At 42.5% G+C, this 16,590-nt stretch overlaps 1 protein-coding gene across 3 annotated transcripts in view; it reads left to right on the top strand.

Annotated features, from left to right (window-relative positions):
- Hmgn3 (high mobility group nucleosomal binding domain 3) overlaps nucleotides 1-8,165 on the top strand; it is a 39,622-nt gene extending 31,457 nt beyond the window's left edge. The window contains exons 3-7 of one of the 3 annotated variants that reach the window (XM_031343599.1): nucleotides 2,104-2,133; nucleotides 5,018-5,068; nucleotides 7,019-7,132; nucleotides 7,254-7,353; nucleotides 7,684-8,165. In XM_031343599.1, coding sequence (XP_031199459.1) covers nucleotides 2,104-2,133; nucleotides 5,018-5,068; nucleotides 7,019-7,132; nucleotides 7,254-7,353; nucleotides 7,684-7,697 — 309 coding nt within the window. In that variant the 3' untranslated portion in view covers nucleotides 7,698-8,165. The remainder of the gene's footprint in view (nucleotides 1-2,103; nucleotides 2,134-5,017; nucleotides 5,069-7,018; nucleotides 7,133-7,253; nucleotides 7,354-7,683) is intronic. The other 2 variants (XM_031343600.1, XM_031343601.1) reach the window with 2 other exon arrangements.
- Nucleotides 8,166-16,590: the final 8,425 nt, after the last annotated feature.

The following is a 16,590-nucleotide window of genomic DNA, read 5'->3' as shown; positions in this document are numbered from 1 at the left end:
GCATTGGCGGGACTGAGCTAGAAAAAGATGGCGCTGTGGGGTAGGAAACGGCACTGCCGAAGCGAAGCCAACAGGATGCTTGTGGGTTGACCAGCAAGCAGGGTGGGATTTGGGTAAGGCTTATTTGCTTCCCTCCAGGCAAGGAGGCTCACACTCTTCCCTGTGGACGGGCTTGCTTTCCCTGCTGTTCTTGTTAGATGGTAGGAGTATGCTTTGTGGCCACACAGAAGCTTCAGACCTGAGCTTTGTGGTAACCGAGGGATAGAGAACCTTCTAGTCTTCCACGTTCAGAAACCATGCTGAGGAAGCACAGCACGTGCGTGTTTCGCCAAGCTTAAGTGGCAATCTTCATTGCCTTTTCCTCAGCAATACTCAGCGTGGTTGGCCATCCTGAGAAAGGAATCACAGGATTTGGGTCCTGTCTCCTAGGAACGTGTGAGTGTGATGTCTCAAACGCACCCAGGAGAATCCTAGCAGGCACCTTGGTGTTTCCTGTGGAGAATCCCTCACGCAGCTGGGCGGTGGTGGCTCACGCCTTTGATCCCAGCACTTGGGAGGCAGAGGCAGGTGGATTTCTGAGTTCGAGTGAGTTCCAGGACAGCCAGAGCTATACAGAGAAGCCCTGTCTCGAAAAAACCAAAAAAAAAAAAAGAAAGAAAGAAAGAAGGAAAGAAAGAAAGAAAGAATCCCTCATGCATTCTTCTTTCCTGACCACAGTTGTGCCTCAAGCTGTGTGCTGACCGTTATGTCCTATTCTGGGTAGTGGCTGTGTCCCAGGCACGACTTCCTGTTCTTTGTACATTCTGTTAGCTGGACTTATGTCCAGCTCTGATTGTTCATGAGACCCCAGGGTTAAAATTATTCATGGATGCTTTGGCGCTTCATTTCCTTCTGCAGTTTAAAGAGTGACAGGTTTAGCTTCTCTTGGGACTTTCACCAAGAAAATTTTTTGCTATGGCGATGTCAAGAACTATTTCTTCCACTGTGACCTGGCCCACTGACCTAGACTGACCACGGCACAGCTTCAAGAATTTCTCCAATTCTTCCCAGTCATGACATGAGGTCCCACTAACCATTTTTGCTGACCAAGTTAAGAAAATTCATTTGAAGCATTTAAATTATTGTACTGAGTCAAGAAGTCTTCATAAACCAGTGTGAGCCAGGGAAAAGCTTGAATTCATTTATTCAGCAGATGTTCTGGGTGTGTGAGGTAGTATCTGCTGTTCGACTGGAGATGGAAAAATGAGTAGAAGGATCAGGAAGTATGGAGTAAAACCTGCAGAGAAAGCCAGTTTTAGTTTTAGGATGGTAAACCCCTTCACCCAGGACAAGGAGGTTCTCCTGAGTAGTGAAGAGTGTCATCTTTGTGTGCTGGATGCTTGATATTTTTCTATTTTCTTTAGAATGACACTGACTATTAACTGATACAATCCTCAAAAGGTTTTCTGAGAGAAAAAAAAGAAAGAAAGAAAGAAAAAGCCTAAATTCAGAATCTACCTAATCGATTTTCTAAACATTTGAAATGAAGAGATTAGTGAAACCTGTTTTAAGTAGATAATTGTGTTGATTTTTGTGCTGGGTTTGAAAAGAACAAAAACAATACAAAACAAACAGAAACAAACAAACAACCTTTCACTGAAATAAACAAACAACCTTTCTTACCTGTGTAAGTAAGATTCACGGTCATTGTTTTCCAGCATGCAGAGATGGGAAGGTTCTGTGTTGGCTCTATGGTGATTACTTCAGTCTATTACTGAGGTAATAGATTTTGGTTCCATTTTAAAGAGAGCATTTTTAAGGTAATTCAGTGTTCTCACATCAAGTTATCACAAAAGAAGCGAGCGTGGTTTAGGGTGGAGCCAGGGTTCCTCTCTTTCCTCCTACCTGGGAGCAGCCACTCCACAAAAGGTGAGCCTGTAGCCTGTAGCCTGTAGCATCGCTTTTCTCAGGCCTTGGCATGTTTCATGATGCTAACCTGTAGAGGATGATGCAGTGTCATACATTTCATTCTTTCAACAAAGTAGAATATATCAAGAATGAATTTTTACAGCTATCCTGGATGTTTATAAATACTAAAAAGAAAATTTCCCCGTTCTTTTGTAGCCCACAAGACGGTCAGCCAGATTGTCAGCGGTAAGTCCTCAGAGCCCCTTGTTGTAGCTTCTCAGGACTCTGTGTTCCCTTGTCTAACGCGAAAGGATGACTACCTGGCATTTTCTTTGACTTTCTTTTCCTTTTAGTAAGTACTTACGGGGTCCTAATTTCCAGCAAATCTAACCCATGTTGCCAAGCACTTGATTATCCATGTCAATGAGAAACAGTGGCCAGGGCCATTATCAAGATTATAAAGCCCATGCAGGTGGGAACTGCTGAGTCCCTGAGACAAGCAAGTGCATTAAGCGAATCCTGATTTCCAAATTCTACACCTGTTAATATTGAAATGGATCCAGAGTGTAGATTCTCTGCCCAAAACCCATACTAGTGTGCATTTTATTTCTGGATTAGAGTATCCCTAAATGTCCATAAGCTTTAGCTGTATTCCAGTCCTGGATCATCTTAAAAGAGTGGCACCTTTACTTTGTCTCATGAGGTCTTCTTCAGTAGGCCATGCCCAGGAGAGGATGGGGATTAGACTAGAGCTAGGATGGAGCCAGCCTGCCTGTGCCGCTCTCTAGCCCTTCAGTTCCTCAATTCTTCCTCATTCTATAACAAACAGAGCAGCCCAGCTCTGGATATCTAGAGGATTTTGCCCCTGAGCTACCTTCTCAAAATAAAGACCTGGGGAAAGTTTCACTGACAGTGACCATCCCCACTCGGCACGTCACAGGCACTGCTGAATGTATGTGGAAGTGGCTGTTCACACCCCACGTATGAGTTCCAGGGTTTCAATGACATGATCCCTTAGAGCTGCAGTATCAATCACCAGAAAGACGAGAGGGATGTCGCAAATAACAAGCCAGTAAGGGAACAACCCTTGAAAGTCAAAGGAAAACCAAAATTTAAAAGAGGGTTTTTCGTGAGCTCCAGGAATCAGCAGCATAAGAAGCCCCTTTCATAAGATGGCCTGTGGGGCCAGCACAGCCTGAAGCCACCAGTGTTCCAGACTCTCACGCTCTTCTGAGAACTGGGGAGATGGCTCACTGGGAAAGATGTTTGTCATGCATGCAAGCATGGGAGGTGTGTTTGGATTCCCAGCACCTACATAAAGAGCCAGGTGTAGCAGTGTGTACCTGTGCATCCAGGTGTAGCAGTGTGTGCCTGTGCATCCAGGTGTAGCAGTGTATACCTGTGCATCCAGGTGTAGCAGTGTGTGCCTGTGCATCCAGGTGTAGCAGTGTGTGCCTGTGCATCCAGGTGTAGCAGTGTGTGCCTGTGCATCCTGGAGAGCAGAGGTAAGGGGGCTCCTGAACTCGAGCGGTCCAGCCAGTCCAGCCACCTGTGCAGAGTGGATGAGGAACACACCTGACATTGTGCTTCAGCAAGCACAAGAGTTTTCTCTCTCCCTCTCTCTCTCCCTCCCACTCCCCCCCCCCCCCCCCCCCCCACACACACATACACACTCTAAGTTTCTTAGTACTATTTTGATAACATTGAATGCTGAACCGGAGTAAAAGGTCTATCTCACAGAAAATAATACGTGGAAACAGTTTGCTAACAATCACAGGAACATATACTGATCTGTCAAAACTTACAATGATGAATTTTAAAGTTAGGAAGATTTGGGAGCCAGGAAAGCTTCTGTATTGGGAGGCATTCTGAAGATTTAGAGGGCTAAGAAAACTAATAAAAATTTTCTTACTTTTCAAGCTCAACTTTTTTTTTTTTTTTTTTTTTTTTTTTTTTTTTTTTTTTAGATTTCATTTGTGGGGGCATTTTTTTCTTTTCCTTTTTAAAAGAAATATTGTTGATACATTTATTTACTTGCACGTATGAGGGGTCAGAGGAGGCAGTTTTTTCTCTTTCCATCATGTGTGCCCCAGGGATAAAACTCAGGTTATCGGGCTTAGTGGCAAACACCTTTACCTGCTATCTCACTCGCCCTCCTGTTTGGTTTTTTTGAGACTGTGTCTCACTCTGTAGCCCAGTCTGGCCTCAAACTGGTAGCCATCTCCTACTTCAGTGTCCTGAGCGCTGAGGTTACCGGAATGAGTCGCCATGTCTGGCTTTATTTCTAACAGCTGATCCTTTGGAACCGAACTGTCTCCAATTAAATTTTATACATACAGACTATATTGAATATGATCTCCAAATCTTTTACAGATACTGGAGTGCAGATGGGGAGGGGCACACATTTTTCTTCTCAGGGGACACCCTGGACAGTGTTTTCTATTTTTAAAACATTCCTTTAGTTCTCAGAGAGACGTACACGTTTTAAACCTTTATTAGAGAAATATTTGACCTAAAACACCCACAGAGAAAAATCTTAACTCTAATAGCCAGACAGGTTGCTGCATTTATATTCTCAATAAAAAGCTCCAGAGATAATTGAGCCTGGTGTCTTGTGTTAGATTCTTACCTTACACTGACTTTGAAGGGATGAAACAAGAAGAGGCTTGGCTACAGAACCTGAAATCTGTGTCAGGGGGAGGGATTTGGATAAGGCTTTGAAGACCATCACAGGCTCATCCTTGATGACCCATGGATGGTGGCCTCTGCCTGTGATTCGCTGTAGTTCCTGGTCAGTCGGTGAGGCCACTGAGAGCAAACTCATCCAGCTATTTAGCCAGGGCCAGAGTTTCTCCTTTGGCAGTGGTGTTGTGAACAAAAGGAACCACAGAGATATCAGAAAGAGAAACTTAACCCTGCCCCGGAGAGCTCTACTGGACCAGAGCCTAATGAGTCAGCTGTCCTTCCTATCTTCAAACCTGTGACAAAAATAGTACCTCATACTGAGAGGACCGGCCCCAAATGAACAGAGCCACCGGCAGAGCGCGTGGCTGTTTCTACCCATTTGTCTTCTTTTTCGGTGCTAATGGCATCTGTCTCAGTATTTGTATAATTTAAATTATTTCTGCAGAAACCTGTTCCACCAAAACCGGAGCCTAAACCAAGAAAAACATCTGCTAAGGTAAGAGGCATTCCCTTCCTCCCTCCCTTGGCTTTCTAAACAATAAATTATAATCCTGTGTCTGAAAGTCATCTGGGGAGAGATCCCATTTAATGAGACACGCTAAAATATACAGTCTAGAGCATTGTCCCCACTGTCACGGGCTTTCTTTAAAACCACAAGCCACCATTTTACGTGTTAGTGGGGAATGCGTTTTCCATTTGGTCAGTGAGGTACAGGGAGCACAGCAAGTTGCTCTGAACAACCTGTGTGAACAACCTGGCAACTCCCTCAGAACCTACAGTAAATCACAAGGTAGTCTGGTGCGGTGAGATCTGGCCCTGGACCCCATTGCTGCCACCAGCCCCAGATGTCAGAGGTGGGGTCACAGCCTCATATAACTACAAGTAGATGGCCATTCCCATGACTAGCAATAAAAATGTGATCATTTACTCTAGCAAGTAGCAAACGCTAGCCAGACACTGTGAGACACATTCTGGATGCTTTACTAGTCACCCCTCAGCTCAGTCTACTCTATTGAAATAGATAGGGGGGCTGGTGACATGGCACTGACTGCTCTTCCGAAGCTCCTGAGTTCGGATCCCAGCAACCACATGGTGGCTCACAACCACCCTTAATGAGATCGGATGCCCTCTTCTGGTGCGTCTGAAGACAGCTGCAGTAAATTACACAGGAGCGAGGGGTGGGGGGGCAGATCGAGCAAGCAGGCAGGAGCGAGCGGACCAGCAGAGGTCCTGAGTTCAACAGCAGCCACACACATGATGGCTTATGGCCATCTGTACAGCTACAGTGTACTCATACACATAAAATAAATAAAATAAATCTTTAAAAAAACACATTGTCAATTTTCTTTAAAAAAAAAAAGAAAAGAAAAAAGAAATAGATAGGAATATCCTGTTTAGCAGAAAGACTGAAGTCTGTTACTGCCCGTTTATTTAGCCACAGTGACTGACCCGTACTGTACCCTGTGTAGAAATAATGAATAATTATATTTTTATTTTAAGTTTAGTATTTTTGGGTGGTTGTCTTGGGTTAGCGTTGAAGCCTTCACCTATTTATGGAGGTCTAGGTTTAATTGTTAGTGGGTTTGTTGGTTGTTTTATAATTTTAGGGTTTGGGGGTTCATTTTTAGGTTTATTGGTGTTTTTAATTTATTTAGGTGGTATAATAGTTGTGTTTGGGTATACAACGGCTATGTCTACTGAGGAATACCCTGAGACTTGGGGTTCTAGCTGGTTATTTTTTAATTTTTTGATTATCGGGCTTTTGATGGAGTTATCTTTTGTATGATTAGTTGATAGTTGAAGTAAAATTGAATTCGTTAGTGTAGATAGTTTGAGTGATTGAATAATGTATGAGGTTGATGATGTGGGGATTATATTGGAGGGTGGTGTTGGGGTTGCAGCAATATATAGTTGTGCCACTTGAATAATGGTTGTGGCTGGATGGGCATTCCCCTCAAAGCACCCAAACTCTCTGAAATTGTGTGTGGTAGTGAATTCAGTTTTCCAAAGCAGGGCTCACCACTGTGTTGCAGACATAAAAATCAGCAACTTCTCTTCATCTGAGCCTTTATTTTAAATACTTTTCTAGTTGTGTAAGATGTACAACTCCACATGACTGGTCCCACGGGACAGCCACAGGGAAAGCCATGGCTTCCGGTGGGTGGGTTTTCCCCCTTTTACCAGGCCCTATGGCTGCCCTCGCCACAGCAAAACCACTCATAGCAGAAATGTCCCTGGAGCTATCCACACCTGTGCCAGTCACCACTTTCCCACTGAAGTGCTGGTGGGATCAGCAGGCAGCCCCCAGTGAAAAAGCAAAGTCGGGTTTCTACTTTCCGAGAAGGCCACGATGGTAGCCGTCATTGTGTCTATCTGGGTTCCGGCAGTGGCTCCTTGGTGTTCGCTAACGTCCTGGTTTCTGTTTCCCTGTGCTTCGATCCCTTAGAAAGAACCTGGAACAAAGATTAGCAGAGGTGCTAAGGGGAAGAAGGAAGAAAAGCAGGAAGCTGGAAAGGAAGGTACTGCACCATCTGCAAATGGTGACACTAAAGCTAAAGAGGTACTTTCCACAAACACCTCCCACTGACCGAATCAGTGTGGTAAATTGAAATTGCTCAGTCCTTCAGCTCGGGCTAGCACGCTCATAACGTCTCTCTTTATCGCCTGTAATGTTACTGCAGATCCACGTCTCTCGTTCAGCTGTTAATGTCTCAGCCTGCAGACGTCCCCCACCCAGCATACTGTCAGTAAAGGGGCAGATTGAAACAGTGAGAGTTAAGGGTACAGTAGCCATTCTGCATGTTTGCAGTGACTAGAATAAGAGAGTAGTGTGTTGTTTCTTACCATGCACCTGGGAGCCTGCAGGTAAGGCTTCTGTGGTTGTTTCAATAGCAGAAAGCAGTAAATGCTGCAGAGTGTTGCCGTAATGCGTTCCGCCTTGTCTGTCCACCCAGAGTTGACAGTTCCAAGTAGACCTGGAAGCAAACACAAGGGGGCCAAATGCTCAAGTGTGTCTGTGGGTGGACTTGCCTTTGCTTATACTTGTTTTACTGGTAACTAGATGTCCTCTTTCTCTCTTCCTTCCTTCCTTCCTTCCTTCCTTATTCACAGGCACAGAGAACTGAATCTATAGATAACGAGGGAGAATGAATTGTCATGGAAAACTAGGGTCGATTTCACGTACCTCTCGGGACAACTTTTAAAAGCTATTTTTACCAAGTATTTTGTAAATGCTAATTTTTTAGGACTCTATTAGTCGGCATAAAATCTATATGAAGACGGACATTTTATCCTCTTATGGTGATGTTTTTTGAAAATTTCCATCATCCTCAAGTCAAGTAAATACCAATTTAATATCAGAGCTGCGTGTGAAATGGATTCAGCATTCCATGCCCTTGCTTTAAAAATTTAGTCCTGTGCATACTGTGGTGTTTTTACTGTGCATATTTGAATTTTTCATGCAATTTTTCTAGAGCAATAATCAGTGGTGCTTTTGTGCCTAGGTTTTATGTGATTTTAATGAAATATGGATAGTTGTGGCCACCTGCTGCCTACTTGTGGTTTAAAATAAAAAGTTTTTCTTGTCTGCAAAATACCCACCTGTTTGTGTCTTATTAAATTTGAGAAGTGATCCATTTGATTAATGCAGACGACGTAAAGAATATCCACAGCTGGTACCATGATGTCATCTCTAAGAAGTCAGACAGCACTGACTCATAGTTTTCTGGAATTTTAACATTATTATTTTCATAAAACATGTATGACTGCTAGGTTAGGGGAATCACATCTACCTCACTTTGTAACAGGAATGGTCAGTAAGTAATGGTCACTGTGTATAATGAACCTTAATATAATACCAACATTGTTAAAGTTCCTGAAAACAGAGAGAGTTCTGCTAAACTGTAACTAGAAAAAAATAAATAAAAATAAGCTGGGTAGGGTAGCACGTGTGAGGGACAGGTGGATCTCTGAGAGTTTGAGGTCAACCTTTTCTACAGAGCCAGTCCCAGGCTAGTCAGAGAGAGAAATAATGAGAAAGAGAGAGAGAGAGAGTGGGCTCATCTTTTTAATGTCTCCCACGTTCAGAATAGCACCAAGTCAGATTTGTATCAAAGTGCTTTCCTGTCTATGAGGACTTCAGGGCTGTGAAGGCTCTTGGTCCCATAGAGTCACACTGGCTGCAGTGTGTGTCAGCCTGAGAGAAACACTGGTCAGGGTGTTAGACTTTCTCCATAGGTAAGGAAAATGGGAGTATGGTACATAATGGAAGGGGAGAGTCCAGCCTTGACTTACTGATTTTTAAATACTATCTGTCTGTGGAAAGGCCTAGCAGTGTCAGGAACAAAGGAGTTATTCCAAATGAAGCTTATTGTTAATGGTCCCCAAATGTGAGCCCCGCCCCAGAAAGCTGACTGCTCAGGATTCTGCTTAGATGAAAACATCTTGTAAGATGGAAAATAGCGGTTGTATTGCTCCGAGACCTGTGTAAAGAGGCTCTTGGTCCTCAAGACCATACATGTCCACAAAACATGGCCCCTCCTCCAGCAAGCATCTTGGACTAAGCACTTAAACTTCTGTTGTTGTCCTGAATCTGTCATTAACCCCAACCACATTCTGTTAGGGATAAGCTCGTATCTGGTATTCCTTGCGTTTGTATTCTGAACCGAGCCTTAATTCATGGGTTTGGGCTATGCTGAAAGCTGCTTCGCCCTCAGGGAAAAACATCTGCTACCCCGTGGGTACTTAACAAAAAGTATGTTCAACATTCTGTTAATGCACAACTGAAGCACTTTGCTGGCTAGTGTCCAGTTCAGAACTGGACTAGGATGCCCATAAATTTATTTTTTAAGAATTATAGGGGGATACAGATGATTTTAAAAAAATGCTAGACACTACAATAATACATGAGGAAGTGAATGTGTGTTATTCTTTCCTCGTCCTTGTGCCTCAGAGGCAGTCACTGTGCATTTGTTTTGTGTGCGTGTGTGTGTGTGTGTGTGTGTGTGTGTGTGTGTTGCTTTTAAAAGCGGGAATTTTACTAGGTTTTAATTTATTCAGCTAGTAAAGTATTATTGAAGATAGAGACCTCCAGCTCTATTTCTGAGGCTGTAAGCAATGTAAACAAATAATATCCTAGACACAGAATGTTTAAATCAAAAAAAAAAAAAATACATACATTTGACATTTTTGATTTGCCAAAAATGACACTAATTTCCACCCCTGCCAAGAGCATATGAACACCATGAGTCTTCGCTTTGCCAGCATCTCACTTTGTTCAATCTAGAGAATGAAAATTATCCTCTAATGCTTTAATTCTAATTTTGTGATGTTTAATATCTGTTTAAATCACTTCTATATATTCTGTTTTGGTCTATCTTCCTGTTGAGATGTTGGCCATCCCTTATTATGATCACCACTGGTATGTGTCTAAGAGTGTGGGCATCTTCAGCCCCTCATTCACAACTTCTATGAATACCGTAGAGCGAATAGATACCAGATTAACTTCAGAGCCACAGATTGGCTCCCTAGCACCTGAAAGACTCACGTACACTGTGCCATAGGAAGGAAACACTGCCTGAGGCCACGTGCTCCATGTAGGAATGCTCCCTCCTTGCCTGGTACCACTCTGTAGGCTGGTTGATACACATTAAAACACAGTCGCCCTTCCCTGCAGACTGCCTATGTGTTAATCTGGTGGAAATGGCGACAACTCTCTGAATCTTTAATGACTGAGTCAAACAGCGCCCAGTGTAGTTGAATTGCATTCTGTGTACGATCATGAGTGGTGAACTGCATACTTAGAACTCCCCCCTTGCAGTTGCCCAGTGGACTCTAATGGAGTTAGAGTGGCCTTTTTAGAGGCACACAGCCCTAGCATTCCCAGTTACTTGTTCTATGATGAACCAACTCGTATACCAGGATTTAACAATAGGGAAACACTCTTGAGCGTGCATTTACATAAATAATGCTTTTGAAACAATGTAAAATGATTTCCTTTTCTTTCCAGGTTTCACAGACTTTGCTCTCTTGCCTACAGAAAGCTATTCTTAGGTTAGCTGGACAGGGTTAAGGGGGAGCCTCCCTGCCTAAGCTACTCCTATGTTAATGTCTTTGTATGTTTTACTCTTAAGCATGGATTCCAAACTTTATTGTTTTCTGTTAGTTTATTCAGAACACTGACTTTTTAAAGCTCAGATAATTGTAGTGATTAAAATAATAGCCAGAATATATTCAATGTCCTGTAATAAGTACTGCATATAAATTTATTAATTTGGGAGATGATTTATGAATTCTTTAATATCATGTTCTATCCTTTAGTAAAAAAATAAACCAAGCTTTCCCAGCATTCAATGGAGGTTCTGGCTCACTTTAAGCTGCATAATGCCTCTCACTCCTCATGGGAAAGAGGAAGTTTTAGAAAGTCCAGTTTAAAAATGAGCTTCATACGTCAAAGTTTCTGACCTTTAAATGGGTAAGATTTCTTGGGTATGAAACCAAAAGTACAAAGAAATCAAATGAAAGGTACTTTGGATGACATCTAAACATAAAACCTTTAGGATAACGAATACAGCCCACAGAGTGGGAGAAAACATTCCAAATCATCTATCTCATATGGGTCTGGTTCCAAAATACTTAGATCCTAAGATACATTAAAAAAAATAAAAAGACACTTTGGTGGAAATCCTAGCCGTGGGTCTGGTGGCTGTCCCCGATTCTTTGGCCTATTTGTGAGACCCTTTTATTTCTCCTGGTTTGCCTTGTCCAGCCTTGATATAATGGTATGCGCCTGGTCTTATTGTACTGATGTAGTGTTTGGTTAATGTCCCTGGGAGGCCCGCTCTTTTCTGAAGAGAGGGGAGGATCTTGGAGGGGGAAGGGAATGGGAGGAGCAGAGGGAGGGGAAACTGCCGGCTGGGGTGTAATATATGAGAGAAGAATACATTTTTAAAAAACACTTTAAAATGGAAAGATGATTTACATAAGCATTTCTTAGAACATATAGATGTTCTAAGGCCTCTGAAGGGATGGTCCAGGTCCTACTTGGGGTTACTGTTGCTGTGCTGAAATGCCAGCCATGCCCAAAGCCCTTGGGAAGGAAAGGGTTTATTTGGCTGTCTAAATCGCTGTTTATCAAAAAAAGATATCAGGACAGGAGCTCAAACAGGGCAGGAACCTGGAGAAAGGAGCTGAAGCACAGGCCATGGAGGAGTACTGCTTACTGTCTTGTTCCTCGTGGCTTGTTGAGCCTGTTTTCATATAGAACCTACAACCACCAGCCCATGGATGACACCACCCCACCATGTGCTGGGCCCTTCCATGTTAATCACTAATTAAGAAAATACCCTGCAAGCTTGCCTACAGCCTGATCTTATGGAGGTACTTTCTCAATTGAGGTTCCATCCTTTCAGACAACTCCCGCTTGGGACAAATTGACATAAAACCAACCAGGACAGTCTCCATCATGACTTGTTAAGGAAAATGCAGCTCTGAACCACAGTGTGATCCAGCAAGCAAAGAAACAAGTGCGGGGGAGAGTATGGAGAAAAGTAAGCATTCACTGCTGGGTGCAACGTAAAAATGCTGCAGGATTTTGGGGGGAAAAGTCACTCCTCAGAGAGTTTGACACAGAGTTAGCACCCCTCAGTTCCATTCCTGGGTCTAAACTGAAGAGAACAGAAAACATATTCAGACAAAATGGCGTGTCTGAGTTTTTCATAGTAGACCATCTCCTAATAACTCCCCAGTGGAACAATCCATATGTCTGTCAATTTGTGAGGTGATAAAAAAAATAAGGGCTATAAGATATTAGTATCAGTCCGTAAAGAGGAATAACCTGTCACACAGTGGACCCTGGAAACATGGTGCCATGTTAAAGAAGACACCCATAAAAGGCTGCATATTGTTTCCGTCTTTGTGAAAGGCTAGAGCTAAAGGAACACAGATTAGTCTAGCTGCCAGAAGCTGGGGAAGAACAGGACAGACAGTGACTCCTAAGGGGTGCAGGGATCTGCGGGGAGTGATGAAACCTGAAATGGATGTGAGCACAACCTGAAGTGTACTAACAACCACTGGCTCACAGTGTATGGAAAAATAGGACTTACAAGGCTATTGAAAGCCTATGACTTCAAATCAGAAGACATGGGTTTAAGACATTTTAGATGTGTTTATTTAATTTTTATGTATACCACATGGGTGCCTAGTGTCTAGTGAATTCAGAAGAGGATGTCAGAGCCCCTGGAACTGGAGTTACAGATGGTTGAGAGCTACCAAGTGGGTGCCGGGAACTGAACCTGGTTCTTCTACACAGTGCTCTTAGCCACTGAACTATCTCTCCACCCTCTAAGATCTGAGGTTTCAGGCCCAAAGCTACTCCTCAGTAATTGTATGGACCTAGACAGGTGATTGAACATCTGTCTACCTATCAGTTTTAACAGAGATAACATCTGCTTGACCGAGCTGTTGAGATGGGAATGTAAGTCACCATGAAATCAGCTAGTACAAGTGCCTACAACACCATCCATCATAAACATCAGTAAACTTCGAATGGGACAAGTACAAACAAGCTTTTGAAGGAGGCTCAGGTAAAAAGAGGCCTCAGGCTTCCCCTAAAAGGAATTCTGCTGCAAAGATCAGGCTGTAAATTGAAGCCATGCTGCCTAGTTCAGTCTGTTTTTATAACTTGCTGGCTATGTGTCAATGAACACTTCAGTTAATCCTTCTCCACCTTAGTCTTTCCCCAAATAAATGAGAATAAAAGTATTTTTTCTCTATGGGACATTATAAATCAGTGATTGGGCAATATTGCTATAACTAATTGAAACAAGAAGTGAACTACTAGTTTCTAGATGGTAGGAAGGCAGAGTTGTGCCATTCTCCTTGTGTCTCTTGAGTCTTGGGGAGTAAGTACGTGCTGAGCTGAATGTCATCTTCGATGGACAGGGAAGAGACACGCTCGCAAGCACTGTTATATCCACCTCATTCCATTCCTGTTTTGTTTTTTTAATGTAAAAAAATAAAGTAATATTTATCTTCAATAGCAAATGCAATAAATAATTATTTTTTTTTGTATTGAAACAGGCTTTCTCTTTGTGTACCCTGGCTATCCTATGACTTTTTGTAGACCAGGCTGTCCTCAAACTCAAAGAAATCTGCATGCCTCTGTCTCCTCAGTGCTGGGATAAAAGGTGTGCACCATCACTGGCAGCTAAGAATTATTTTTAAAATGTCGTTCCTGTTTATAGGAAGACTTTAAAAACATCAATGCCATACCTTAAGAGCATCTTGCTGTTGATTGTGGTCCTATTCTTGTGACAACATTTATTTAGCCTGTGTACGCACACATTCACTTTAAATCTAGCCCCAACTCTTTCCTATAAATGCATGTGATTTGTGGTACCTTTCATTTTAGGTCATAAAGTTCTTAACTAGTGAACAGAGAATAGTCCCTTAGAGATAGTCTACCTGGACCTGGATTAATGGGCCTCATGAGTTCCTTGAAGCCTGGCCATAAACTTTGAAGATGGGGTGAACCCCTCAGGTCATCTGCCCCCTCTCTGATATGCCTAAAATCCCCCCTAAAAATATGACTGAGCAGCCGGGCGGTGGTGGTGCACGCCTTTAGTCCCACCATTTGGGAGGAAGAGGCAGGGGGATTTCTGAGTTCGAGGCCAGCCTGGTCTACAGAGTGAGTTCCAGGACATCCAAGGCTACACAGAGAAACCCTGTCTTGAAAGAAACAAAAAATAAAATAAAATATGACTAAGCAAGAGCTTCTCAGATTGACAAAAGGAGTTGTTATCCAAGAGCTAGCTGTACTGGTATGTGTCTAAAATACCACTTGGAAGGTAGAGGCAGGAAGATTAGTAGTTCAAGGCCAGCCTAGATGGCAGAAGATCCTATCTCATACATACACACACACACACACACACACACACACAGAGAGAGAGAGAGAGAGAGAGAGAGAGAGAGAGAGAGAGAGAGAGAGCTATCACCAGAACAACTATGAAAGTTACAAAGTACTTCAAAACTATCTTTATTTCAATCTTAATATTTTAAAAGATTTATTTGTGTGTATGTGTCTGTGTGTCTTTGTGTGTACACATGTGTGTAGGTGCCCGCACAGGCCATAAGAGGGCCTCAGGTCCTCTAGAGCTGGAGCTACAAGCAATTATGAGCCACCCAGTTGGGTGCTTAGCCACTGAACCTGCTCTTCCTTGTGCACTTAATCGCTGAGTCATCTCTCCAGCTCAACAAAGGACTCTTTAGCTGCTGAGTCACTTCCAGTTATTAGTCTCAGTTCTGCTAGGACTCGGGCATCTAAGTTAAGTCAATTCTGCTTTCTCAAGCATCTGAAACTGTTAGCATCCTATGTGAAACACTACCACTCATTCATCCTCAGAAATTAGGGTAGGACATAGTTTTCTTTTTAAATGTGCTGTATTTAAATAAGCCTATTAAATTCAGATATTTGAGAAATAAGAGGTTTTTTCAAAAATAATCACATTCAGGTTAAACACAGGGAATGCTCATTTTCTTATTCTGAGCCTGCAAAAACTGTCTTCCAAGTGCCTATACCAATATTTTTCTCCACCCTCCACCCCATCCCTGCCTCACAATTGTATCCTATCTTCTGTGAGTTCATCCCAAACTCTAGGTAAAACATAATATTCTGGGCAGAGCACTCCAGGATTACATCAGAGTCTGTCTTTCATATTGTTAATAAAAGTATAATGTCTAAATATCAGGCATTTTGCAAGATACCAGGGCTACATACAATAGTGAGGTCAGTCTCCAAGAACTGTGGGGTGTAGATTCTAGTGGAGAAGCCAACATTCATTACATAGTAACACAAATAATGCACATTTGCAGGAGCCATTATAGAATCCTAGCCTCTTCCACACTAAACTCTGCCATTCCTCTAATGGAGTTTATTTCCAGGACTATTATCTCATGGCCCTAACAGATGTTAGCCATAAACAAACCCACAGAAACTAAGTTAACTTTCGGAGTAACATTTTTAAAGTATTATTTGTCTGGTTGCCATAAAGTACCTGCCAAAGAAATGACAATTTGGGTTTGGCATGATAAAGGTTTAGTTGCACTTCCAATAAATAATTAACCCCATTGCTCATGGCTTGTGTACTAATGTCTTTTGGACTGGAAGGATATGTTCTGCCACACAAATGACACAGGAATCAGAACAACCCAACAGGTAAAATAGAGCTTTTCGGTAAATGGAGCTTAGGAGAGGGGCTTCATGTATAGAAATCACAGAGCTAGGACTGGCCTTGGAGGTGATGGGATGTATTCTTGGTTTTAGAGATGACTCTCCTTTGGATTCCAAAAATTTCCTTTTTCTGAGACATTTGTGAGCACCTCTAGAGGAGGAACTAAGACAGAATAAGGGGATTTTTAAAATAATTAATCAATCAGCCTGGCATGGTGGCACACTCTATTTCCAGCACATAGAAGATAGAGGCAAGAAGATGAGGAGTCCAAGAACACCTTTAGCTATGGAGAGAATCCCAGGCCATCCTACCTCGATGATGATGATGATGATGATGATGACGACGACGACGACGACGACGACGACGACGATAGTAAAAATAAATAAATTATTCTTTCACTCTACTGGAATTTAGAGTAAGCAATTGGAAATGAGTGATTTTCTTAAAAACTGCCTTACTCTTTGGACCTGTTGGAATATGCCTATAACCCCAGCTATTCAGAACACTGAGGCTGGAAAATCACAATATATGGATGAACCAGGTAACTTAGAGAGACCCTGTCCCTCCCCCACAAAAAAAAAAAATCACATGTTAAGTCTTAAGTTCAGTCTCCATTACAGAAAAATAAACAAACAAAAAGATAGTTTGACCATCAATCAATAAAGCCATGGCTAGATTGAGTATATTTTCCAGAAAAACCACAACTCTAGGAGACATAATCCTTTGGCTGTGCTCTGAGGAGACAAGACTAGTCTTTGGTCATAGACCTTCCTGGGCTGTTTTGTACAGT

This window comes from Mastomys coucha, unplaced genomic scaffold, assembly GCF_008632895.1.
Source record: "Mastomys coucha isolate ucsf_1 unplaced genomic scaffold, UCSF_Mcou_1 pScaffold23, whole genome shotgun sequence".
Lineage (NCBI taxonomy): Eukaryota > Metazoa > Chordata > Mammalia > Rodentia > Muridae > Mastomys > Mastomys coucha.
The sequence above is the reverse complement of the archived record's forward strand: the minus strand, read 5'-3'. Positions and strand labels throughout refer to the sequence as shown.